Source organism: Leptonychotes weddellii, chromosome 6 (assembly GCF_054177405.1).
Source record: "Leptonychotes weddellii isolate Sample4059 chromosome 6, ASM5417740v2, whole genome shotgun sequence".
NCBI classification, from domain to species: Eukaryota; Metazoa; Chordata; class Mammalia; order Carnivora; family Phocidae; genus Leptonychotes; species Leptonychotes weddellii.
This window is the reverse complement of record NC_138374.1, coordinates 58,560,048-58,587,294: the sequence shown is the minus strand read 5'-3', so window position 1 is coordinate 58,587,294 and position 27,247 is coordinate 58,560,048. Positions and strand designations below refer to the sequence as shown.

Here is a 27,247-nt window from a genome sequence, read left to right as displayed (position 1 = left end):
AGATGGACTCTGAAAAACAAACTGAGGGTTCTAGAGGGGAGGGGGGTGGGAGGATGGGTTGGCCTGGTGGTGGGTATTGAGGAGGGCACGTTCTGCATGGAGCACTGGGTGTTGTGCACGAACAATGAATCATGGAACACTTCATCTAGAACTAATGATGTAATGTATGGGGATTAACATAAGAATAAAAAAAAAAATCAAAAAAAAAAAAAAAAAAGAACATCTTTCTGATAATTTTCTTGATATCCGTTTTCATGTCTCCCAAAGTAATTTCTCCTACTTTTTTGAGTTTTAGATTGTGCCATTCAAATTCTACTTATTCTCTTCAAATTGAGAAGGCTCAGATACGTTTACTTGCTTTGAGTTCTTAAGATCTATTCTAAATTATGTTTATATTTATTTTCCTGGAATTTGCATCTTGGTCTGCATATTTCTTTTACCAAGATGGCCAGAAGAAAGTATACTATTTCTACCGTAGTCTTATCAAGGTCATTGAAAGGTAATTATTATCTTGTGATAATTTCCAAGACCATGATCTGTTCCTTTTCCAAGCTTTCCCTTTTTTAAAGCTTAAAAAACAATATATTCTTAGGTTCTGTAGATAAGAAAACAGATCATGTTAGAGTAGCAATGAAAGAGAAGATCTAGACCCAGACTGTCTGATCTGTCTTCCTGTTCAGCTCTGCCGCTAACCTGGTTGGGCAAGCTACTCAACATTTATGTGGGCTTTGCTACCGCATCAGTGTAGTGGACAGCATGGGCTACATGATGCCGAGTCAGTTCACTGGGCACTGAATTTGGCACGAAGGTGACTGAGTACGACTCTCCTCATGCCTCACGTCATTCTAACATCTGATGAAATTTTATTGCTTTCTTATGTCTCAAACCTCTACCTATCTGATAATTATTTCTACCACATGTGTACTTAGCCTCTTACTTTTTTTTTCCTTTTAATATTCATTGTTTGCATTTGATCCTGAGTGAGATTTTGCAGCCCTATCAAAATTGTAAGTAGCTGAGAATTAAGTAATTCTTCCCAGTTTTACCCAGTTGTCTCCCAAACCTGTTCAGTAGAGTCATATTGCACAGAGTTGCCTCTGGTTTTTACTTCCCATGGCTTAATTCCATTTCTCATTCTTTAAATCTGTCACTATAACCCAACCTAGAATTCTGCAAGCTAAGACAACATTTTATACATTATTTAAAATTTTACAAAATATACTTGATAGGAATTTATAATTTAAAGTCAGCATTGAACCAAAGCCAACTCTAAAATCTCTTGGGAGGGGGACTCAAAATAGAAGACAGATTGAACCTTAATCTCAATTTTCTTCTTTCTTTTCTTCCTTCCTCTCTCTCTTCTTTCTCTGCTTCTCTTTCTTCCCTCCCGTCTTCATCTTTTCTTTTCTTTCTTTTAAATTGCAAACTGAATTGCAAAACCTAAGGATGTAACTGGCACTAGAACCAACATTAATTTTGTACGTATATTAATTTTACATGTATGCGACATATTTTCTGGGAAAGAAGACAAGTGGGGCATTAAGACACTGGTCCTCTCGGAGCTCTGCTTACCCCCTACCTAGGTAATATGTGGCTTAGATAAGGCTGCTTTATCACCTTTCCTTCTATTGCTCTACTTTGCTGATACTTCAGCCTTCGTTCTACTCTGTAACCTGGCTCCATTGTTCCCCTAGGTCATTAATTCATAACATTGTCTAGATTTGTTTTCTTGATTTTTTAGTGTGTGAAATTAATGCAAACATTTTTTACCTATACTAACTTCTCATAGTGGACAGAAAAAAGAGGAGAAAGAGAAGGAGAAAGCAAAGAAGAAAAAGGAAAAGGACAAGAAAGATTACTCTCAGCACCATTCCCTTAATATTTACTCAATTTTTATAATATGGAATTAAAATTATATTTTTCCATATTTCAAACTCATTCTTCTTTTTCTTTCTTGAGAAAACCTGGCAGCATATATCACTTTTCATTTTTATTTGCTTTTAAAAGCTGCTGATCTCCTCAGTACCCTAGGATACCAGTGTGATGATCTCTTACTGGTTCTTTAGAGACAGATACTCACAATATCCCTGTGGTTACATGGAAATAAACATTCGCCCCAGTCTGTAAGTGCTTACCAAAACAAGCAGCTCCGAATCCAACTAAAGTAGCAAAGTGCTGGCAAGACTCTAAGGCAAATGAGTCAGAAGTAAAAGCTATCATTAAAACTGTAGGGGTCCCTTTAGAATTAAAATGGGGGGGGGGATTTGGAGTAATACAGAAATGCTAGTTTATGCAGCACAGAACGATGTAAATTCGTGACAGGGCAGACGTGGCTTCCTGGCGCTCATGTAAGCAGTTTAGGAACATTAGCTGACAGTGGTATTAATAGGAGTCAAATTAAGTGGCTATTATAACCTCAAAACCATCTTAATCTTCAATAATAGATGTGTAATATCGTCCATGGACAAAGCAATGGCCCTGCATGCCTCTGCTTTGATCAGACTACACCTGGAATACTGTGTTCAGTTCTGGTCACCTCCATCTGAGGTAGAAATGGACACCCTGCAATGTTCATAGGAGACAAGAGTGAGAGAGCCACAGTGGTGAGGGAGGGGGATAATACACCTGGAGAAAAACAGACTAACGAGAAATAGAAGGAAGGACTGTCACACAGAGGAGGCAGTTTTGTGTTAAATAGTGCCAAATATATCAGAGCCTGAATCAATGAGAAGGACACTTAGTGAAATGAAGAAGTTTTAAAGTCAGAGTTGTTTACAGTGGAATAAGCAAGCTGGGAATTAGGGAATTTCTGTCATTAAGGCATCTGGGCAAAAGACTTCCTCAGAGAGGATTTTATAGAAGTGATTCTAGCATAGATGGCTGAAGTGACCTTTAAGGAACTCCTCCCGACATTAAATTCTACAACATTATGAAACCAATAGACACTTGATTCTCATAGCCTGTGGGCACACCCATAAGGCAAGTGCCAAAAAGTTTAAAGAAAGATGAATAAAATGAGAATTAAAATTTGTTTATTAATTTCAAACTCCCAAGCTGAGATAAATCCATAAGGAATCGCTGTCATTTCTAGTTAAATGGCTAGATGAATTATCTTCAAATGAAACAATTCAAAATTTCTCCTTTTTTGGGAAATTATTTGCCTATTCATGTATATAAAGCTGTTATATACTCCATTCAAACTTGGCCTCTTACCACTGCAACTATTTTGGATATTCTGTCCAAAACTAGCAAATTTTTAGGTCTGTGATTGTCATATTTCACGAAATTGCATTTGAAAATATACTTTTGACATGTTTTGTGTGCGTACACATCTATGTGAGAACATTTTCCTTCTGTCTTCTGCACATAAGAAATTACTCAGCAAACTTTACATAAGAAGGCCTTCAAATATAATATGACAGCAAGGCATATTATTCTTAAAGGCCTAAAGATGATACAAACATCCAATTGGGGATAAAACAAGTAAATATATAGTTGATGATTTAGACAAAAGGAAAGAAAAATGAGTAAAAACCTTTAACATTTATCAAAACAACATTTACGAACAATGAGACAGCTCTGTCCAGGTTCCTAAGTGACCACCAAGGCATTAGCTGTTCTAGGTATGCATTCTCCTGGCCAGATCGCACTTCCAGCAGGCACTCACTGGATGCCAAAAAAGTTAAAGGCACTCACTTTGGATTATGTAGGCTTCCCACTATTTTAGATGTTCATTTAAATTTGTGCAACTCAAAGGAGAAACCAATAATTAAAATAGGGAAAATTACCTAAGCACAGAGAAAGACTAACAACATTGAGTCTGATCTGTGAGAAAAATACATGAGAGGTGGCACAATATAGATGTCATTTGGGAGAGTCAGGTGGTGTAAGAAAAAAACATAAATATACTAGAAATTCTACTATAAGTACGTATTTCATTACTCCAGCAAAACTCCAAAATTTGCCATCTTTACAATATTTATTCACTGTAAAAATGCTAATTTTCCAATGCAACTTTTAAAATATCATTCATTAGTATATCTATACATCATGAGCTGGGAAAATATTGATTTTTTTAAATAAGGCAGAAAAGTAGTTTCTTTTAAGCAAATGAAGTACAGCTACAAGAATTTATATTTTGATCTCTTTCATGAAATCAATATTGAAAATTTATATTCTTTTCTTTTTTTTTTTAAAGATTTTATTCATTCATTTGAGAGAGAGAATGAGAGAGAGCACAAGAGGGGGGAGCGGGAGAGGGAGAAGCAGACTCCCCGCTGAGCTGGAAGCCCGATACGGGACTCGATCCCAGGACTCCAGGATCATGACCTGAGCCAAAGGCAGTCCCCCAACCAACTGAGCCACCCAGGCGCCCGAAAATTTATATTCTGAAAGCAATTTTGTTCAGGTTGAGTTTTCATTATTGGTTCAAGTTCAAAAGCTGCTTTTACTACTAAGCTTAGAGTAAACCTTACAATGAGCATTTAGCTCCTTACCTATAAGGTACCTTCTCTTACTTATTTTAAAAAATATTTTAGCTGTAAACATTAATCAGATTTCCTCTTCTGTATTTCCAAATGTAAACAATAAAAATCAATTTTCTGCTTAATAGAAACAAATAGAAAGCAATCCACGTCATTAGTGATACTAATGTACTTGAAGTTCCAAGCTGGAAAATGGATTCAAGGAGAGGGGCTTTAAAGAAACCACTAATACCATATATACATCTTTTAAATGGTACATAAATTAATAATCGGAAGTTAGGTGAAGAGTTAGTAACTCAAGGAAGTGTTACATTTCGAAGATAAGAAATGGAAGATAAAGCTGGTAGTTAAGTTCCATTACAGTAAAAGGTTACAAATACCTTCTTCAACATCTGAGATATATTCACCATCACTGAGCATTTCAGGGGCGTTGGCTTTACGAACTGCATGATTTAAGTGAAGAGTGTAAGTGTGTGGAAAATGCATACCCTCTTTATGACAACAAAACACATTAACACTTCTAAAAACATTTTTGCAATAAACATTCTTCAGGAAACAGATACACAGTCACTCTTAATTATGAACACAAAGGTGGTTTTCATACCTTCATCGTCAGACATATCAAGAACTTCATTCATCGTTTCTGGAACATTCATTTTGTGCTTCTCTATGACAGTCTAGTAACAACAACAACAAAAAAGCAGTCACTTTAGTGTAAGCAGACTGAACATTTTAATGAGACTATTCATTTCTTTCTAAATTAATCAGTTGATTTATTATGGGACTGATGTGCTGAATATCATGAAGCTCTCACATAAAAATGACATCAAAATTTTCCCTTAGCATTAAGGTCTTCACCATATATACTGCTAAGAAGAAAGATAAGGTGAAAGAATTCTAGTGGTAAAGCAAACTGGCTTAAAAGATTTAGCTCCCTAATGAGGCTTTTCAAAGGAAAAGAGAAGAGAGGTATCGTCTCTCCTAGTCCATTGTTATACTTTTTCATGGTCCGAGGAACCTGCCACCTCATTCCACTAAAAGTCTTGGCTGAAGATAAGCCAAATGAACAGCAAGCATTGTGTCTTTATTGCTTGTGCCAAGTCAGCCATTAATTTTGTCTTCCCCTTCTTTATGTACCTTTTAATTCCTAGAATAAATATAAAATATTGAGATTGCATAAATTATACAATTTTTTCAACTATGCCATGCAGAAAATATTTTAGAGGTTATGCATTTGAAAGATCATTTTCACCTCCATGCAATTTTAAAGAACTATATATTACAGAGCAAAGGCCTTAGTGAATTTTTTACTTGCTCTTTGATGACTTTTTACCTATATAGCTTGTATCCATCCAAAGGACACTGACAACTTGTTAAAAATATTAATGACTTAATGTTTTAGACTTGAAACAAGTCCTCTTCTTATTCTGAGCATATGAAAGGCTAATGGTACAAGGGAAGATACGTACTTAAATAAGGCAACTGAGAAAAAAAAAGCTCAGTAGTTAAAACTATGGTACATTTGTCATAATTAATGAAGCAGCACTCACATATTACTATTAATTAAAGTCTATATTTTATTCAGAGTTCCTTAATTTTTACCAAATGTCCCTTTTCTGTTCTAGGTTCCCATCCAAGATACCACCTTATCTTCACCTGTCATGCCCCCATTGGCTCCTATGAATGTGACAGTTTCTCAGACTTGCCTTGCTTCTAACGACCTTCAGTTTTTAAATTTTATTTTATTTTATTTTATTTTATTTTATTTTATTTTATTTTATGTATGTATGTATGTCTGTCTGTCTGTCTGTCTGTCTTTATAGATTCCATTTATTTACTTGAGCCAGAAAGGGAGAGAGAGAGAGAACGCACACAAGCCTGGGAAGGGGCAGAGAAGCAGACCCCCCAGCTGAGCAGGGAGCCCGACATGGGACTCGATCCCAGGACCCTGGGATCATGACCTGAGTCAAAGGCAGACGCTTAACCGACTGAGCCACCCAGGCGCCCGCCCTTCACAGTTTAGAAGTGAACTGGTCAGGAATTTTGTAGACTGTTCCTCAGTTTGGATTTGTTTCATGTTTTTCTCATGTTTAGACTGGGTTACATGTTTTGGGGAGGAAGACCACAGAGGTAAATTGCTATTTTCATCACATAGTATCAAGGGTCCATACCATCAACAGGATTTACCAGTGCTGATGTTGACCTTGGTTGCCTGGCTGAGGCAGTGTTTGTCAGGTTTTTCTGCTGTAAAGTTATTCTATTTCCCCCATGTCCCTTTCCATACTGTTTCCTTTGCAGGGAAGTCACTATACTCAGCCCACCCTTAAGCAGGGGGAATTACATTCTATACCTCCTTGAGGGTGAAGTATTTTCATAAATTGTTTGGAATTCTTTTTGCCTGATTTGCCTCTTCTTCCCCATGTATTCAGTCATTTATCTGTATCAGTATGGACTCATGGAAATTTATTTTATACTTTGCACTCACTCACTATCTATCTATCTATCTATCTATCTATCTATCTATCTATCTATCTATCATCTATTTTAAATTGTTCCAGCTTTGGCCACTGGGAACTCTTTCAGTTGACTCCTGTGTCCTTCTGACGCAGCCCCATAACTGTGTGTATCCATGTTGATTTACTTACTTGAGGTGGGGAGACACTTCCTTACTTTTTGGCACTACAAGATGTTCCAGGTTCATCTTGCATATTTCCTTCCCCAGATCTAGATTTAGCTATTTCTTGAAGGAGCCCTGATTCCCTTTATTACAGAACAGTATTAGAAACCAGTTATCTGAGAGATAGATGTCCTCTGTTCTTTGCTAATGAGGGAACTGAATATTTTAAACAATGCAATTTAAATGCTTAATTCATCTTTTGAATGTCAGCTTCTAGGTCCTCAGTTTCCTACTCTGCCATGATTGTAATGTCACTAACTCAACCATCTTTCTCAGAATTGCCATGTCCTACATTGTACTGAGAGGGAAGATGGATCTTTTTAAGGTTTTTGAAAAACTGGATGTCCGCTTATGGAGTCAATGGCTATTGGGGCCCGAGCAAGGGGCCGTGCAGGCTGCACTGTGGTTAGTGAGCTCAGGATCACAGACTCCACCCTGAAATCTGCCAGTTCTCATCTATGCCAGGTTACATGTAACCGCTAAAAGCACAGCTGACAAGGTGGTGTCTCAGCTTGAAATAAAGTCTCAAATACCGCAATGCTGGACTAAGACTTAGTGACTTCAGTGGACTCTTTTCCAATCTATGTGAGCACTTCATTTGGTGGAAGCCTCATTTACTTCATTAGGCAAACTGAATCTTTCCTGTAAGCATGAGTCCTATCTTCTCTCTCTTGCAGAAATTACCAGACAACTCAGTGGATGACACCGAGTGATATGGCCTGACTCCCATATTTGTTCTTTCACTTGGAACCAGAGCCTTGAAGCCCCTCTCGGACTATAACTTTACTTCCTCTGTCTTTAACTTTATTTTCTCCTCCAGCTTTTTTTTTTTTTTTTTAAGATTTTATTTTTAAGAATCTCTACCTCCCACATGGGGTTTGACCCCATAACCCTGAGGTCAAGAGTCACACACTCTACCGACTGAGCCAGCCAGGTGTGCTCCTCAAGCATCTTTGATATTCAAGAAACATTCTGAACTTTCCCAATGGGTGAGAACATCATTTACATTCAATAAGCAAGAATTATATTTTGAACGATTATATAGGTTTCAACTCTCTAACAATGAAAAAGAAGTTTTATATATTTACTGCAGTGATTTCAAATCTTTTATAGTATTGTGACACTTGACCATTGTTTAATACCTTGTCCTTCTTCCTCTTTTTTCCCCACTCTAGAGAAAGCAAAGGGAGTATCTCTAAGATTAAAGTTAATAAACATTATTTGTTTAAACTCTTTTCTCAAGAATTTAATAACGGATTTTTAAATCATGAAATACTCAAGAGGTATATATAAAAGCAATATAGTAGTAATTTATCTCTATACAAATTATACCTCGAAGTTACGAACACACCCTGGTTCATAACCATTGCCCTAGCCCATTAAAGCTACTGCTTTCTTTTCAGCAAACTGCATAATTTCTCCTTTGCAATCAGCAAGCTTATTTTTTTTAGCTTTTAAAGCCTTTACACCGCTAAATAATTCAACCAGTAGGTTACTACAGAGTCCTTCAACCCATTTTTTTTTTATATGAAGCACTGTGTGTACAAACTGTTTGCAGATGCTGATTATGCCTCCCTTCACATCGGAAGGTGGTGGATGAGAAAAGGAGGCAGAGCTGATAATACCCAATGTCCCAGAGTCCTAAGTTTACATTGTACGGAGCCAGTCTCAGGCATGTGTGTTGAGTCACAGAGTCAGGAATAACTCCAACTAGCCTCTGATATGGTGCAAGATCTGCTCTTGCTTCCACAGTTACCAAATCCTCACGCAGTTCAGAGGCTCCAGATGGTGCTAATAAGAAACGACTTATCCTAGAGGCTGCAGCTTGTAAAAATGTATCTGACGCAATAAGGCCTCCTGGTAAAGATTTATTTGTAATTTTAACAAAACATCTATTGGTTTTCCTGTGAAAACTCTAATAGCTGAATGGAAGAGCAGTGAGAGTGGTGACAAAAATCAGTTCTGATCCTCTCTCTCATGTTTTATTTTGACACTGTAAAAAAATGCATTTACAATAATGACAACAGTGTATCCATTATTTATGAGTCATAACATTTTAAAGAACCATCTTATCTTCAACTTCCTCACATAGCCAAAGGTGGATGTTAAAATATTTCTGCCTTCATTTCATTAAAAATGTTTTTATATCAAAACAAACATGCGTACGTTTAGCTTTCCATGGGACAAAACACTCTATAGCTACTAATGCAACTTTTAAAAAGGTACTTTAAGGGCGTCTGGGTGGCTCAGTCGTTAAACGTCTGCCTTCAGCTCAGGTCATGGTCCCAGGGTCCTGGGATCGAGTCCCACATCGGGCTCCCTGCTCGGCAGGAAGCCTGCTTCTCCCTCTCCCGCTCCCCCTGCTTGTGTTCCCTCTCTCGCTGTCTCTCTCTCTCTGTCAAATAAATAAATAAAATCTTTAAAAAAATAAAAAAATAAAAAAAAAATAAAAAGGTACTTTAAGTGTTTAGTGTCTCAATGTCCGAACCGAGAGCTGCCATGCCGGCTGTCAGCAATGAGGCGACAGCATTTGGAGGCGTGGTGCTTAGTCTGTGAATGGGGGGAAGTAGGTTCATCTCCCAAAAGCCCCAGAAAATCGACGGCGTGAGAGCTGGCTCTCAGGGCGGCGAGGTCCAGCGTCTGCTACTTACAGTTGTGGTCAGGGTTTCCTCAGTCACTACCTTCAGGGTGTCGACCACTGAGATGTAGCCAAGCCTCCGGGCAATGGCTAGGGCGGTGTTCCCATTCTGGCAAGAGGGAAACGAGGACAAGGAATTAAGAAGTCATTCCCTGCGTCTCGGTGTCTGTGTGTTTCCACGTGTTTCGCCCATACTAAACAGCAGGTGGGTGTCTCGTTGGTCCCACCCACTGTCATACACAAAACACTATTTCATTAGAGACGTGCCTTGCACAAAACCCACCTAACCTGTTCCCACTCACACAGCAGAGACTTGGCTGCTACACATGGAATCCAAAAGGCTTCTTAACATTCTAAGTTATCAAGGGGACAAACATGTTTTTCTTTCTGTATATGTATTTCCTACTAGGTGGCAATGGGTTTGTAGTTTTTAAGGGTGAAGCACCAATCACATCTCTCTGGACGGCTCACAATATAGCTACTGTCCTTTGGCCTGAATTCTACTGAATGTTCCATTTAGTAAAACAGTGACACTGGTGCATGATGAAAAATGTAAGAAGATCCCAGCATCCAGGTCCATCTCCTCCCTCTTCCCTTAGCCTCCCTCTTCCCTTCCCTTCACTCTTACCACAGTGAGTTCATTGGGGGAAGCATTGTTCTGGAGCAAGACATTTATTATATGTGTGTGTCCCTGTTGAGCTGCTTGATGTAACGGCGTATACCCATTCTGCGGAAGGAAGGTGGAAGACTCTTACTTCCCCGGACACAAAATCAGTGACTTTGATGGTGGATACAAAGAAGAAAAGTCTTTACCTTTGTTTTGGCATTAACTTTTGCAGAATGCTGGAGCAGGAAATTAACAATCTTGATGTTTCCATAGTGGCAGCCCACATGTAAAGGTGTGTATCCCATCTGTAATTACATTTTTCAGAAAAGAAACCTCATAAGTATACTTTCAGTAACAGCTACCCTAAATAGAAGCAAAAGTATTATTTAACCTGTCTTTTTGAGCTGGCATAGTTTTTTCCCCTACATAAATATATGATGCCCTTGATATTTCTGAGAGCTAGTGTGAGATATAAAAATAATACCATGTCACATGTAAGTAGTTACTGAACTTCCCAAAGCGCTCTCTCTTGCATCAGCTCATTTTATTCTCACACCAACTTTTCAAGATGGGAAGGAAATACGGCCCAGTCAACAGCCTGGACAGAGCGATTTAGTGGCTTGTTGTCGAGGGACAGGAAGAATGTTCTGTGGACAGATGCAGACTAGGATTTATTGATCACTCTACTCTCGAAAAGCATAAAATGGAGGCAGAAAAAAACCATGAAGTGGCTAAATGATAATGCCAGGTAACAGACGATTATCAGAACGCAGAAGAGGCTGGTGGGAGTTCAGGAGGTCTGAGAAGTGTGAACTTGATCCAGGTATACATGCTGGAGTTAAAGTCTCCTGCTTACCAGCTAGGGTCCCATAATTTGAAAACAACTGATTCAGACAAAGCAGTTAAGTTGCTTCCCAAATTAATATCCACTGACCCCTGGGGAATTATAAGTTGTATCTATTAAAAATATATATCTTACATGTATAAAATTATGTATGTGTGTATAATTATTTTTTAAAATAAGGATATTCCAGATACTTTTCGAGATGGCCACATTGTAACAGACACCACCATGCAATTTCAGCATCGGCAATTAATTTCTGTTTATGAGGACACTAGCAGCACCAGATTGACAAAAGGGAGAGGACTGAGTTTTTAAAAACACTTCTCAGTGTGCGTGGGGGGAGAGGTGGGGCATCCATGTTTTCAAGGGTCTGTACCTCATATGGTAGGCACTATTGTATCTTTATGGGGACTCTATGCTATAGACAGAATGTTTGTATCCCCTCAAATTCCCATGCTGAAACCCCAATCCCCAGTGTGATGGTATTTGGAGATGGGGTCTTTGGGAGGTAACTGGGTCATAGGTAATTAGGTGGAACCCTCATGAATGGGATTAGTGCCCTTATCAGAAGAGATAGGAGACAGCTTGCCTCTTCTCTCTGCTCTCTGCCACGTGAAGCTACAACAAGAAGGCACGAGATAGCCACCTGCAAACCAGACAAGGGATGTGCTGGCATTTTAATCTAGGACTTCCCAATCTTCAGAACTCTGAGAAATGACAGTTTGTCCCCTCTACGGTATTCTTGTCACAGCAGCCCAAACTGACTAAGACGTGCTAGCAAATGGGTATATCTGAATTTGAAAAGGGCATGCCCAGACCACAGCTGATTGTGGAAGGTGAAGACATCTCACCAGGATGTGCTGCCCTAAAGAGTTTTACTCTGGTCAGATTCCGCTCCACAAACCGAACAGTCAGTGCTGCCCAGACTCCCACTGCTAAAGCTTGCCATAACCATGTACGTGAGTCTGATTTTCAGCCCCTGAAGCTGCTCCACGCATGATGAAGGAGATCCTATCCTGGTAACCAGAACTAACTTGCCTAACTTTGCAGGCTTCTTTCTCGATACTGAGGAACTCAGACTATTGCATCAGGAATCACAATGCCGCTCAGTGGGGGAGGCATGCAAAAGGTTTTCTCCAATCGGTTCTCAGTACAATTAGCTTAACTGAAGTAACATTATTCCCAACTTCCGTGGTAGAGGATTAATCCCAAGCTAAAAACATACAGATAATATTTTTAAAATCTAAATATTAAGAAACTTTTCAGGTTTTTAGGGGTGCCTGGGTGGCTCAGTGGGTTAAGCGTCTGCCTTCGGCTCAGGTCATGATCTCGGGGTCCTGGGATCGAGCCCCACATTGGGCTCCTTGCTCAGCGGGAAGTCTGCTTCTCCCTCTGCTGTTCGCCCTGCTTATGTTATCTCTCTTTCTCTGTCAAATAAATAAATAAAATCTTTAAAAAAATAAAAATTCAAAAAAGAAACTTTTTAGGTTTTTAGTCAGTATGCCTAAGCAATGATGCAACAATTTCTAAAGGCTGTTGTGCTAAGTATACTAAAGAAATTGAATCATGTTAAGAATCTTAATGTTCAGTTTCTACTCATCCTCATAGCTTTCCATCTAATTCCTAGTAAAACCCTAAGTCATTATAATGGGCTACTGGACCCGTCTGATCTGGTCCCTTCTCTATACACCCTATTCATTAAATGTCTGAGCTCATTCCTACTAATGTCTTCCTTGTTTGTTGTACTCGAGGACACTGGTCTTCTTGCTGTTCCACAAGCATTAAAGTATTTTATTAAAAAATACATGTGTGTGCCCAAGAAGATTTAGTTGGCATTTAGAGAAACCAAATTGGGGCTCTTCCATTCATTGAGGGCCAGAAAATTCCCACATTAAATGGCACCTTGCACAAATATGCTCAGAGAGATGTGATTTGAGAAATTCTTTCCAATTAGCAGCAATCGATTTTGGAAAGACCAACTATTCTTTCTGGAATGGCTAGGAAATAATCACAGTTCAGCTAACTGAGCAGTCTCTGCCTCTTTTTCCACTGTTGCCTACTTAGCCCATCCTTACGAGCAGGAGTTGTCTTCTCCTTTAGGCAATACTGAAAGGCTGTAATTGTGTAGGAAGAGCTAAAAGGTGCAGATGGAGTAATCAGGCTGGTGTTTCTGATCTATGGTACCACAAGACCATATCTTATTGGGTCGTAGTCAGGTGCATCCCCACACAAATGGTTTGAGAGAGAGGGAGTAGGAAATCCACACTTATGCCCAACCTCCTAAAATCTGTGGTCCTCTAGGAGTCCATCCTTGGCTTTCCTTTTTCACAGCTACGACTACTCCCTGATTTTATTTATTTCAGGTAAAAATTTTGTTTTCAATTTTTATGTGTTGATGCTATTGTTTTAAGGAACATCTTTCTATTGTCACACGTTATATGAAATAGTACTTGATAATATGGCAGGTAAAGATCCATGGAAGACTGTAAGGTAGTCTCACAAACAGCTTTTTCAAAATTTTAGTTCAGTATAACTAATTGAAATTGAAAAAGTACAAACAGGAATTTTTCCTTTAGAAAATAAACTCTCTGAAAATAAACTCTCAGTATTTAATTTCTTGAAGGTAGTATAGTCAAAAGTCTCAACACACTAAAAGAAAAAAAAACGTTGAACATTTCCCCCATAGTTTTTTGCTTTATTATTTACCTCCAAAATCAATGTGGGAATAAACTGCAGGAGAAAAACAAGCAAAATATCTCAGGTATTATAGAAGGGGCAAAGCAAATGAATATTTTCAAAATGATAGGAGAAAAATAAGTAAATTGCCATCTCTATCCCTAGTGTAGCTTATCCCACTTCTGATGCATCTTATAATTTAGCCTCTTCTCTTTCTCCGGGCACCTTCCTCTCAGCCAACAAATACATTTACATATTTCTAATCCTAGAAACAAAAACACCTCTTCTAAATATTTGTCTCTTTTTCTAGGTCTAGATGCTTCCAAAGCTAAGCTTCTTGAAAGAAGGCATCTTCACTCACTCTTCCCTCCCCACCCCCTTCCTCCCATGTTCCAGGGGACCTGCTTTCTAATCACTCACGTGCCAACCCAGTGATGTGCTTTAGTGCTTCTCTCGCCTGATACACCCTCCTGGACAGTCATTCATGACTTGGCGTCCATGTCATATTCTTTCCTGATCACCTTCCTACCCTTCGTTAGGCCTGCTTCTACCTCCTTCATCCACTATAAAATATCATTGATCCCAGTGGGTTGGGCTTTGATTTCCTCCATGCTGTTTCTCAATGATCACACCTGCATTCCCAACTTCAATTAATACATCTATTCTGACAACTTCCAAATTGGGATCTTTAGTCCAGACCTCCTATCCTACACCCTGGAGCCAAAACTTTAAGTCATTTACTGGATTTTTCCACCTAGACAGCCCCTAAATCATCTAATATACAACATACCCAATACAGAATTCTTGGTCTTCTTTCCCCAGCTAGCTTCCTCTCCTTTATTTCTAATCTCCTTGAATGGTACTTGTGATCACCTAGGCACAGGGCTCACATCCTTAGATTCATCCTCAATTTCTCACTTTTCCTCACGTCTTATTACTCATACTTCTTTAAGTATTTCTCCGATTTCTCTCTTGCTCATCAATTTCCCATCTGCCCCTAAGTGGAGGCCTTCTTTATTCTCCATCTGGACCTTGGCAGTAGCCTTCAACGGCCCCTGTTCCAAACTCCTTTGACCAACTCAGTCTCTGCATGGTCTCCTGGGATCTTTCTAAACTGGATGTCTGATCTTATTACTCTTCTGGGTTTTTTTTTGTTTTTTTTTTTTAAGATTTTATTTATTTATTTGACAGAGAGAGACACAGAGAGAGAGGGAACACAAGCAGGGGGAGTGGGAAAGGGAGAAGCAGGCTTCCTGCTGAGCAGGGAGCCCAATGCGGGGCTCGATCCCAGGACCCTGGGATCATAACCTGAGCCCAAGGCAGACACTTAACGACTGAGCCACCCAGCCGCCCCCACTCTTCTGTTTAAAGCCTTCCAAGGCTTCCCAGTGCAAACAGGATAAAAAGCTGAACTGAACTTGCTCAGCCTGGCATATTAAGGCCCTCTGAAATCTTAATTTTCTGGCAGCACCTTGGGATATGCCCCCAATTTTTTTCTCTTGTTTCTGTGATACTGAACCAGTTATAGCTCCCTTCTACACTCCCCCCCTTGGTAAAATAATTCAGTTAATGACAATATTTCTAAAATTGTTTATTTATATGTGGGGTTAAAGTCAGGCTTTGTACTAATTCGCTGTGTGACCTTATACAAGTAACTACTTTCTGTGCTTCAGTTTCCTCATCTGTAAAATAGGGATACCAATCTCACCCGCCTTCTAGGGTAGTTGTAAGGATTTAACTAATTAATAAAGGTAAAGCACTTAATACATGACACAGAGAAGATGGGTAATACACTTTGCTATTATTATATTATTGTATTATTTTTATTGTCACATATCTTCCTTTCTAGACTATAAATACTATTGAGGGCAAGGAACATATCAACCTGTTAAGAATTTAGCATCTAGTAGGAGCTCTAAAAATGAATGTGAAATGAGTATCAAATAAATTTTTTCATTATTTTACACACATTTAAAGAAATATAATTTAACTATTAATTTGCTAATCAGTACCGCTGAGAATCAGTGTATTTTGGGTGGCCTAAATAAAATGCTTCAGGAGATTATCCTTTTAAAAAGCAAAAGGAGTGGCTTTTTTTCAGTTGAACCACACTGAATATTAAACCCTGTGGCCAGCAGGACAATTTAGTCTGATCTGATTCAGTGAACCACAAATACAGAGTTGGAGGTATAGAAGCTCAGCAAGCCAGTGGGAAGGCTATGAAAGCTGTTACCAGGATTTTCCAGTCTTTTCCCCACAACAGAAAAGAGCTCTCGATGTTTTCATGATTACTATGCTTAAATTTAAGCCAATGAATTGGATGGTACCATACTCAACACCTGTAGGCTGCGCAGGGATGTCATCTCACTAGTAAGAATTTGGAAGCTCACAGAATATAATAAATTCCTTTATTCACAAGATTAGAAAGCAAGTCCCAACAACCCATCTCTTGCCATTCTGCTCTTCTCAGCAAGGGGACAATCATAGCCTCAGTTTTTCGGGTGCTATGATCTTTGCTGAGATGAGAAAGGAAGAGAAAAGAATTTGTAAGAGACAGAGAGGTGTTTTCTGAAGGGCATCACTTGTAAAGGGCAGGAAAGGGAACATGCTTCATAAATATTACCCCAAGGGCAAAAATGGTTACTGACCATGACCTGAGGTGGGTGGGTGGAGTTAGGAGGAGACCCTGGTAGAGGCCCTAGACTCTTAAGCCAGGGGCCCCGTGTGCAAGAAGGCACATAGCACCGCGTCCTGCCTCCCAATATGCCCTGGAGGATCGGTATCTCACTTCCGGACTGAATGACAGGGTACGCCTCGGATGTGCAGAGGCAAAAACGTACTGAGAAACTTAACCCTGTGTGGGACTCCTAGAATTTTTAATCTGTCAAGGGAGAGGTAACCAAAAAAAGTGTGTAAGTCTGTGTTTTTGTGTGTAAATGAAACAACACAAGATGGATATATTTACCGTTAATAAAATAAGGAATAATAAGCTAAATTCAGTCTGATTCTTTTTTTTTTTTTTTTAGAGAGAGAGAGAGAGGGAGAGAGAGAATCTTAAGCAGGCTCTGGCGTGGAGCCTGATGTGGGGCTCGATCCAATGACCCTGAGATCATGACCTGCGCCCAAATCAGGAGTCCAACTGAGCCTCCCAGGTGCCCCCAGTCTGATTCTTTTTTCAGAATTAAAGATGCTTTTATTTTCAGAATGGAAAGTAACAAGAAATCACTCGGCTGCTACCAGTGTCTTTACTGCTAAACACTCAGCTAGCTAGGGAAGCATTCAAGGCTAAGGACAACGAGATTTTTTTAGAGTGGGAGGGGGCATAGAGGAAGGGATCGCTGAGCAAGCCGGCTATGGAGACTGCAAGGACACAGAAATTCCAGAAAGGGAATTACCTACCCCCAGTCCCACCTAGGGCTGTCCTGGCCAGGGACTATGGTGCTTGTTTTACTATTTTAACACAGAGTTTAAAACACAGACAGGATCTTGCCTGGTCAGAGCTCTTTCAGGCAGCTTCTTTTTACTAGAACACAGTGTGGGTGGTGCAGCTGTAGTTAGAGAGCCGAACAGTGTCCAAAGGGTGCGTGCGGTCTACTCGGGCTGTCCCCTCTGTGCTTAGCCAGCAAATCCAGTCTGCTTCTGATGTGTGAATACCTTCTTACTTGGCGAACTCCTAGTGATACTTCTATATTTGTTAATATCTTCAGGATCACTACACCTCAGAACCGATCTATAGGATACCCAAGATGTTTGTAGTCACAATATTTAATAAGCATTCACTTTTGTGTCAAAAATATGACACATAGAAAGAAACGAGAGTTCTATTTTAGAGTAGATAAAGCAAGTTTGCTATGAAGAGGTAACAAAAAAAGTGCTGAAAGAAAATGCTCAGAGAAATGAGATTAATACGAAGTCCTATCTCTGATGAAGACACAAAACATCCATCTTTCTTATCTGAGTTTGAAATTGTGGCATTATAGGATATTAAGTAGCATTTTTTTTTCTTTTTGAAGAGTGCTATTTGTCTGAGAGAGAGAGAGAAATGCTAGCAACCACACATGCCATAAGGAATGTAGCAAGTGAATAATAATTGAGTAAAACTTACTTTATCCTTTTTTATAGACTACGTCTGAACAAAGTTAAAGGTCACAAATCACTGATAAATTTTTCTGTATGCATTAAGTCAATCACAACAGCTAAGAAAGGAGCAAGATTTTACACTCTGCCGTTGAAGGATAGATCTGTTGTAACAAGGATCAATAGCGCTACCACGGGTGGGCATCTACAGGCAGCCAGGATAAAGTGCCTAGGCCACTGAAGATAAAAGCATCTGGGCCACTGTCACCAGAGACTTTGGTGTCCCTTGCACAGATATATGTTTGAAATACTATGTGTAAGAGATAGGATGGAAAATTTGTCCTCACCACCCCCCCAACAAATTGTTATTGTTTCCATATAGGAGTCACTAAATGACACTTTATACCGGCACATTCTTTTTGTATACCTTTGTCTGGGCATCCACGTTTGCCCCTTGGTTTACGAGGACTTCGGCCACATTCACTCTGTCTTCTTGAGCAGCCAAGTGGAGCGGGGTCAGGCCACTCTGAGAAAGAGTCAAAGTACAGTCATCTTAGAGAAGGGAGTGCAGCACACAGGCATGTTCCAGCCACAGTTTATGAACTCTAGGACAGGAAGCCTAGAATTGGTATGTTAAAAAAATCTGCAGGATAAGTTTCCATATTAGCACCGCAGCAACATTGCTACCTGCAGGCTTCATGAAAAATTTCAAACACCCTCAGAAGTGGAGGGGGTGGCCTGGACCTTGTGTCCTCAGCACAGACTGAGCAATCACCAAGGTTTTCCTACATCTGCTTCATCCAGCCCTACTTCCTGCTCATTCTTTTCTTTGTGGAAGCATTTTAAGGCAAACCCCAGACATTATATCATTTTCCTACTACATACTTCAGTGTTCATTTTTTAAAACTAGAGTCTTTTTAAAAAAATGATATAAAATGATATAATGTCTGGGATTTGCCTTAAAATACTTCCGCAAAGAAAAAAAATTAAATGAAGAAACAAACACAAAGCAGAATCAGGCCTGTAAATACAGAAAACCAACTGATGGTTGCCGGAAGAAAGGCGGATGGAGGGACCGGCAACATGGGTGAAGGGGAGGGGGTGGTCCAGGCTTCCAGTTATGGAGTGAATAAGTCACGGGAATAGAGTCGAAGATACTGTCACAGTGATGTGACAGGACAGAGACGGCAGCTACGCTTGTGAACACAGCATAATGGATAAACTTGTCAAATCACCAAGTTGTACACCTGAACCCAATGTAAGATGGTATGTCAACTATACTCAAAAAATAAGTAAATAAATACCTACCAAACCCCCCTAGAGACTTTTCTTTTGCAAAATTATGCAGGAATTTCAACACATTACCATTGGCATTGGCATTAGCAGAAATTATTAAAAGAAAAATTAGTTATAAATTAAATATGATGATAAATTAATATATGATGACAATATTTTCTCCAACAAATATGAATACCCAAAGCTGATAAATATATTCTATATGTTGCTTCTGGGTAGGAAAGATGGCCTGGGAAATGCAAAATGAATGCTGTATCATGAGAATTTCCAGGTCATTTAGATGGGGTATCTGTTTAATGAGACTGAATATTTGAAACTGAGTCTACCACAGAACACGCAGGCCACCTAGTTGTTCCAATGGCCAAGAAAAATATCACGGAGACTGTACTCCGCTTTCAAAATCCTCTGTAGCTGTTAAAGTGTCTTCTCATGAATAATATTTAAGAGAAAGTAACTCGGCGTTAGTGCTTCCAGATTGTTTTCTTTCCCCTAAAATGAGCACAGAAGTTAATCTCTGCGTCCCAGAGGCCTTCTGTGTCTTCCTCTAGCATCCATGCGATGAGAACCTCAGCCGTCCTCTTTGTCAGAGGAGAGGAGTGAATCAGATGCCAGAGCAGCAAGGGCACAGAGCCCTCGAGATGCCGAACATTATTTATTCAGGACGAGTCATTTGCTCTTGACTTCTTAATAATGTTTACAGGATTTGGGAGGAAGCCCACTCAAACTGTAGAAAAGAGGAAATATGGAAAGGAGGGCAGATGCATTCAATTGAAATCCAAGAAAAATAGGCTGGGGCCAAAACTGGCATCACCCAAACTGACATCATCTGAGAATCATGTCCTCTCTTCTACCTTACTGATTTATTAAGTTTTTATTTTACTTCCAGTTAGTTAACACAGTGCTCTATTAGTTGTAGGTGTACAAGATGGTGATTCAACACTTGCATGCATCAGCTGGTGCTCATCACAAGTGCGCTCTTCAATCTCCAGCCCCTATTTCTCCCGTCCCTCCACCCTGTCCATGTTCTACTTGAGAGGAAACAAATGTTTTTAGCCATAATATTTCGTACAAGTGACATGGTCACCTATTTTAAGTTAAAGACTTTTCAAGACTTCTGAAGATTCTTTACGGATGGTTCTCAGCAAAGTTTGGGGAATGTCTTCTGGCACGTGCCCTCCTCTCTCACGTTCCAAAGTCTATGTTCACGCTGCCCCCATGGGTTCCCCACTCTAGCTGTGGCATGGGGTGACTCCCAGCTCTCCTGGGCTTCTCCCTCCCTCCTTGTCTCTCAAAGGGCTCATTGTTACACTTATGTGCACACCTTCTATGTGCTCACCTCTACTAAGAGCATCATAATTCTGCACTAAAATTCTGTTTTCTTGTCTGTCTTCCTCAAGCTTGTTGTGAGCTTGTTGAGGCAGATGTATCTTTAATCTTTACATAACCAGTGTCTAGCATCTAGCACTTAATCATCTACTAAATTATCAAATCAGAAGACAAAGCAATCACCTTTAGGTAAAATAGGGTAAATAAAGAAAAACTTTCATTTATCTTCATGATTTCCATTAAAAAGATTTTTAAAAAATAGCGTGACGAGGTGGGGGGTGCGCCTGAGTGGCTCAGTCGTTAAGCGTCTGCTTTCGGGTCAGGTCATGATCCCAGGGTCCTGGGATCGAGCCCCGCATCGGGCTCCCTGCTCGGCAGGAAGCCTGCTTCTCCCTCTCACACTCTCCCTGCTTGTGTTCCCTCTCTTGCTGTGTCTTTCTCTGTCAAATAAATAAAATCTTTAAAAAAATAGCATGATGGTTAAAACAGCCCCATTTGACTTCAGAAGTTACCTGTTAATCTTTTATAAGGTTTCAACCATTGCTCATTTTAAAAATGGCATTTACTTGGAATAAGAGAACACCACCAACTCAGAATATCAACAGCCCTGTTTAATATTCCATTAGCAGTACAAAGGAATGGAGCTACTTGTGGTCTGCAAAATCCAAGTGGGAAGGTAGGTAGGAACATCAAAACTGAAAGTGAATCGAATAAAATGCTAACACTTCAGTAGTAACTGGGCTTTATGGCCTCTTTTCCTTAAAGTGACCAGGAACTGCTGGTGGCTAATAAGAAAAGAACAAAGTGAAAACAATGAAGGGTTTAGTTCAACATCAATTTTCATAAAAGCTATGTCTCTCTTTTAATATTGATTTTTTTTTTTTAGCAAGGACATAAAATCTGGTGTTAAGTGGGGAGTTGGGATGGGCAGGTGTTTAAAACTCGGGCAGTTTAGGGCAAATTGACAGAGAACTAACTCTCTGAGCTCCTTATTGCATAATGAAGTTCTACTCATGTTCTGTTTTCACCTCAAGGTTTATTTAATACTTTCTATAGAGACCATGGCAACTGAGAAAGGAAGCAAAGATTTACAAATGCCTTCATATTAGATCATTTCTAGGTGCCGTGAAGTTCTTGCAAATTCCTAAGGCACACAGTGCTAATGGGAAGCCAGCTGATCTGCTTTTTAAAATTTCATTGGAAGTATTTCTGCTGATGTCAAGTTTTTTCAGGAAGGTGGCTGATGACGTCCAGGTTGCCTTGGTTAACTATGTCACGTGGTCCTCAGAATTCCCTCGCTAATGTCCAGTCTACCAAAGCAAACACTGAGAAATGCTGAAGTATTTTTAGTCTAAAACTGTCTATGATTTTAAGGTGAATGCAAGGCTGGATATACACTGCAACTAGTTGACTGGAGTATTTTATTTATTTATTTATTTTGAATGCCGGATTTTAAAGAAAAAAAAATTCACATTGTACTTTGGTATCAAATCTACTGAAAATATTTACCTATTAACCAATTGTTAAGGCCTATATTGTCTCCGAGAGAATTAGTGAGCTATACTATTCTGGGCTCTTAAAATAGACTCAGTGGATGCCAGAATGTACTTCAATTTGAGAAGACCAGGTCTTCTACCTCATTAAGACAAGTTGAATTTTGTAGCAGATTATTGTAAGCCTGGTCTCTATGTTAGTATTTGAACCCTCAAAATTCAAAAGCTCAAAAAAAAAGAAAAAAAAAACCCTGATAATGGCTATTTGAAATTGCTCTGTGATTCCTATTAAATCAGAGACATGCATTCCTAAAAGGAATGTTTAGAAAGAAAGATATGAGAAAATCAAATTCTTACACCAGAAAAATATGAAAAAATGTGTTTGCTCTGCAATGATCATAAAGGATTTTCAAGATACTAAAACTGAAAAAAAGGTTTCCCTGTTTTCTCATGTATGTCTTTTCATCTACAGAATGTGTTAATTTACAACCTTGGGAACTCAGATTAGTGCAGAATAACCTTTTCCCCAAATTGTGAGAAGTCCAAAATTAAGATAACTATTCTTTTTCTGCTTTAAGTAGAAAGTGCTGAATGTTATTTCAGTTAATCTTTATGACATCTCTGTGAGGTAAATATTTTGTCTTCATTTACTAGAGGACAAAATAGAAGCTCGGCGAGGTCACATCAAGTAAATCAGGCTTAGGATTCACACCCAGGAGATTCAAAGCTCCTGTGATTCCAAAACACAGGCCATATTTTTGGAAAAAAAAAAATTAAGTTACTTGTTATTTGTCATCATAAAACTCTTGCTATCTTGAAACTCTACTCCAATATCTGAGCTATGGGTGTGCCATCACCACTGGGAGAGAAGAAGCCAGGGAGTTTGGATTATCAAGAATTTGGGGGCACTCTTGCCGGCTTTTGTGTTATCTGAAGGGAAGACTTAGAAACATCTGTTCTGTGTTTTGAGCAGATCTCAGACTTAGGTATTAATAAACAGTTCAGCAAGCCCCGTATATGCAATGAGAGGTCGTAACTTCATTAACATGTCTCTGGCCAGTTGTGGGCTGGATTTTTGCTTTGCTTCACAAAATTCTTCACAAAGAGTTGGGATGTCAACTATGAAGGCAGGGGAGTTTGAAAAATTTGGGGAACAGAGGCTTCATCAGTTCCTTGAAACTGCCAATTTACATACGAAGACTAACAACCTTTCCAGCCTATGAATAAAATACCTACTCTAAATTTCTGTTAATGAACTCTCTGAAGGCAGCACTATTTCCAGTATCTGTAATCTCTGACTTAAAACTGGGACAGGTAAGGAGGAAGTGCCCCAAAATGTTTGTGGACTAAATCAACAGGTGACAATTTACAACTTACTACTTACTAGGTTCTGGTATGGTAACAATGTTGCTCTTTGAATTAACATTCTAACAAAATTTCATATTATTCAAAAAACTTTGTGGACTGCATTTTTAGGGCTATATGTTATTCAGTTGTAAGACTTTACAATTACTGATTTACCATTATCTTACTGCTTAAACATATTTTCTCAAAGTTTTTGCTATAACAAACATTTTGGCAAACATCTTTGTGCAATATTACGCTTTACAAATTTGATTTGACCTGGATTCTTCATGTTTCTCAGTGACCTTCTGAGAGGTAAGGTTCTGTTGTAAGCTTTGTAGAGAAAAAGCAAGGTTACCTTATTGCTCAGGTTCACGTTAGCATTTCTGCCGAGGAGCAGTGACACCATGTCCACGTGTCCTTCCTGAGCTGCAAGATGGACAGAAGCAATTCCTTGCCGGGTAACCGCATTTGCATCAGCACCATATTCCAGCAGAGTTGTCGCTATGTCCATCTGGTTCTTTTTGGCAGCGATGTGCAGTGGCGTATAACCATTCTGTCAACACGAATCACTTGGTCACATGCCCAGGAAGGAGATAAAAATGTGTGCAGTGCACTTTCAAATAGAATGCTTCCCTTTCTAGTGATTTTCTTCGACGGTTTAAAAATTGAGAATCACATAAGCAAACTGATAAATCGAGCTGTGCCATTAATGTATTGCCCTCATCTTCCACATTTCTAAATCAGGAAAACATACTGTGGATGGTTTAATGCAAGAGAAACAGAGTACCACTGGTTTTTACAAAAGGAATATAGTAGTTATGTTGGTAGGTGATCAATCATTACTTGCTTTATTTAAATTGGTAATGAGAGGAAACCCAAGTAGGAAACAACAATCAATATGGGCATGTTTAGAGCTATTATTCTGCCTTTAAAACATCCTTAATGGTTATTTGTTTCGAACAAGTTGAAAAATGTAATGTTCATGGTAGTCAAGATGCTATAATCTACTGTCATAGCCCCGTTGTTTTATTATTATTTCTTTTTGAGTAGGCTCCCAATGTGGGGCTTGAACTCACAACCCTGAGATCAAGACCTGAGCTGAGATCAAGGGTTGAATGCTTAACCAACTGCACCACCCAGGCACCCTCTTCTCATGGCCCCTTTGATTGTCTCTTTTATGAAACCCTAGTTTCTAGGTTATGCTTCAGCTGAACTGGTTTCCCAAATAAGATACAGCTCATGTTTCTGTTTTGCACCACTCTATCAAGAATGTTTTTCCCCACCAGGTATTCGGGGCCAGCATCTTCCAGCTGAAGCTTCAGCTCAAAGGTCATATTCTCACGAAGTGTTTCATCCCCTCCTTCCCCTCTTACACCCACCCCAACCTAACTGACTCTAATCAAAGTCTTGGAGATACTTAGTGGCGCTGTTTCCTTTCCACACCTGTTTCCTCCTGCTAAAATACAAATTTGTTGAGGGCAGGTATTGTGTCATATTTGTCTTTGTATCTCTACTAATGCCTCACGGTGACTGGTGAATCCTTAGAATTTGAGTCAGACTTACTAGAACTTTTTGAACATTCTGGGATCCTCATCTTGGCTGACCCTTGGCGCTCAAGGTAGAGGCGACCTAAATTTCTTCAGCAAACTGTTATTTAGCTGTGCCTCAGGATCCCTCAAAGCCCTTTGCTCTAAGAAAGAGAGGTCCCCTATGCTAGGGAGGGGAACTTGTCCTGCCTTACAGTCATTTAAGAGAAATACAAGGTTATATTTTGACTTGGGCATGAAACTGACTATATAAAATATCTTTTTTTTATAGAAAAGGAGGTTTAGAGAAAAAAAAAGAATTCATGGATTTATATTTGGGAAGATGATCCAAACCTAGACAACTACCAGTCGCAATCTTTCCAAGCAATACAGATGGGTCAAAGTCAACACGGAGGACAGTAGGGGCTGCTGTACCACTGATAGGTCAGCCTACAGCAATCAACCCTCATATTTTAAGTCACTAGCATGTCCTAGGAGGAGTGTTTCTCACTTGACAGACACTCTTCCTATAATCAATTGTAGAGGATTTAAGCTGTTAGATATCAACCCATGCAAGTGGAAATGCCACCTCCAGACTCTTCTGAAACCACACTCTGCCAAATGGGATGGGCAGGGTAGAAGATTTTATATCCCTATTTTTAGTTTTGACCTATTGCCATCTGGAAACCCCAGCTGACCCGGGAAGCATTTGTCCCTCTGCACAGACACACCCTAAAGAGACTGCCTTCAGAGCCAAATGTAGAGCTTTGGACTGAGCCCAACTCTACAGCGAGTGACAGGAGGGGGAGGTCTGTTTCGCTCCCATCCCTACCCCTGCCTAAAAGACCAAAATTCACAAAACAGTGCTAAAATAGGACATCTGATTAGTCAATATGTCTAACGCTGGCTACACAGAGTGGTGACAGCAAGGTAGTCTGAGTTTAGCTTCTTACCATGCATCTTATTTCTTTTTGCTTTTGCACGGACATAACCTTCACATTAGTCACTTTTCAAAACCTGAAGGCAGGTCAGTGTCCTCTGAGAGGTGACAATCCTTTTGATTACTTTTAATTCCACCCAAAAATCCTAGGTCCTAAAGAACACTAATCCAGAGAAGCTCTGGCATCTCTGTAATGCATGCTGACTTCAGACAAGTTACTCATTACAAGTGAGGGCTTTATTCTGAGCTCTGTACCTGAGCTACAAAGGAAAGTATAAAGCAAGAGAAAAACAATCGATGGTATTATTTTAGAATGGGAAGTTCATCACAGAAAGACTTAAAACATGTTTCAAATAATAAACAAATAGTTCACCTTGAGACCTTAAGAAATTTTCTAAATTTCTTAAGTGCTTTCTAATTTCTGGAAAGTCAAATGATTCTTACCTGTCACACTAAAGGGGACAGATGCATTTATCAGAAGAGAAAGAAAATAGTGAGAGATTCAACTACAGAATTATCTTAAATATTTTTCTCCCCTTGATGCAGAGGACAAAATGCTTGCCAAGTGTACTTTTGCATTTCAAGATGAAAACAAAAGGAAATGTAATTTTAAATGACCCAAAGTAATATATTTATATCATGCTTTATATTTTTTCTAAGAAATTTCACCATCTCTATCTACTGTTCCATATCAATAGATATGTCGCATATTTTATGAAAGAGAAATCTGACAAATGACAAGTTAGGGCTCACTATCCCTTCCACAAGTACCCAGGTTATCCTCCTTCTAGTGCAGGGTCCTGCCTCAGGAATTAGATCCGGCTAAAATGGATTACAGAAGCCCATCTCCTTTTCCAGCACCTTTCCTCCTCCCCCATTACAAGATCACATCATGTTTCTAGGACACGTATGAGTAAGAAAATATGTTGGCAATTCTACGAAAGAGAAGAAAAGGCAAGAAAGCATCACATACCCTAAGAACCAAGCATGTGAATTGAGGAAGAGTTCACACTGAAGTCACTGTTGTCATAGCCTCAGGCTCAAATCGGGCCTTACTGAGCCTTTGTCCCCCATTTTTCACCACTATCAGATTTAGAAATGCTAAAGCTTCCCTGGGGTACAGGAGGTTCTTTGCTGACCCTATATCCATTCTCCCTCCTTCCTTAACAAAAGCGCCTTGGCACTGTGCCCGGTTGAAAAACTACACTTCCTAGCTTCCCTTGCAGGAAGAGGTGGCCAATGAGACTTAAGGAGAAAGGGCTGGGTGGAGCTTCTGGGAATGCCCTATTGTCTGACTTTCTTTCTTGCTTGTGGCT

At 39.5% G+C, this 27,247-nt stretch overlaps 1 protein-coding gene across 1 annotated transcript in view; it reads right to left on the bottom strand.

Moving 5' to 3' along the window:
* The window catches only part of LOC102733751 (uncharacterized), a 105,421-nt gene that overhangs the window by 6,916 nt on the left and 71,258 nt on the right, over positions 1-27,247 (bottom strand). Inside the window, exons 14-20 of the mRNA XM_081824216.1 lie at positions 23,821-24,018; positions 18,431-18,529; positions 10,613-10,711; positions 10,428-10,526; positions 9,813-9,908; positions 5,089-5,161; positions 4,865-4,927 (exon numbers count right to left, since the gene is read on the bottom strand). Of these exons, the coding sequence (XP_081680342.1) occupies positions 4,865-4,927; positions 5,089-5,161; positions 9,813-9,908; positions 10,428-10,526; positions 10,613-10,711; positions 18,431-18,529; positions 23,821-24,018 (727 nt within the window). The remainder of the gene's footprint in view (positions 1-4,864; positions 4,928-5,088; positions 5,162-9,812; positions 9,909-10,427; positions 10,527-10,612; positions 10,712-18,430; positions 18,530-23,820; positions 24,019-27,247) is intronic.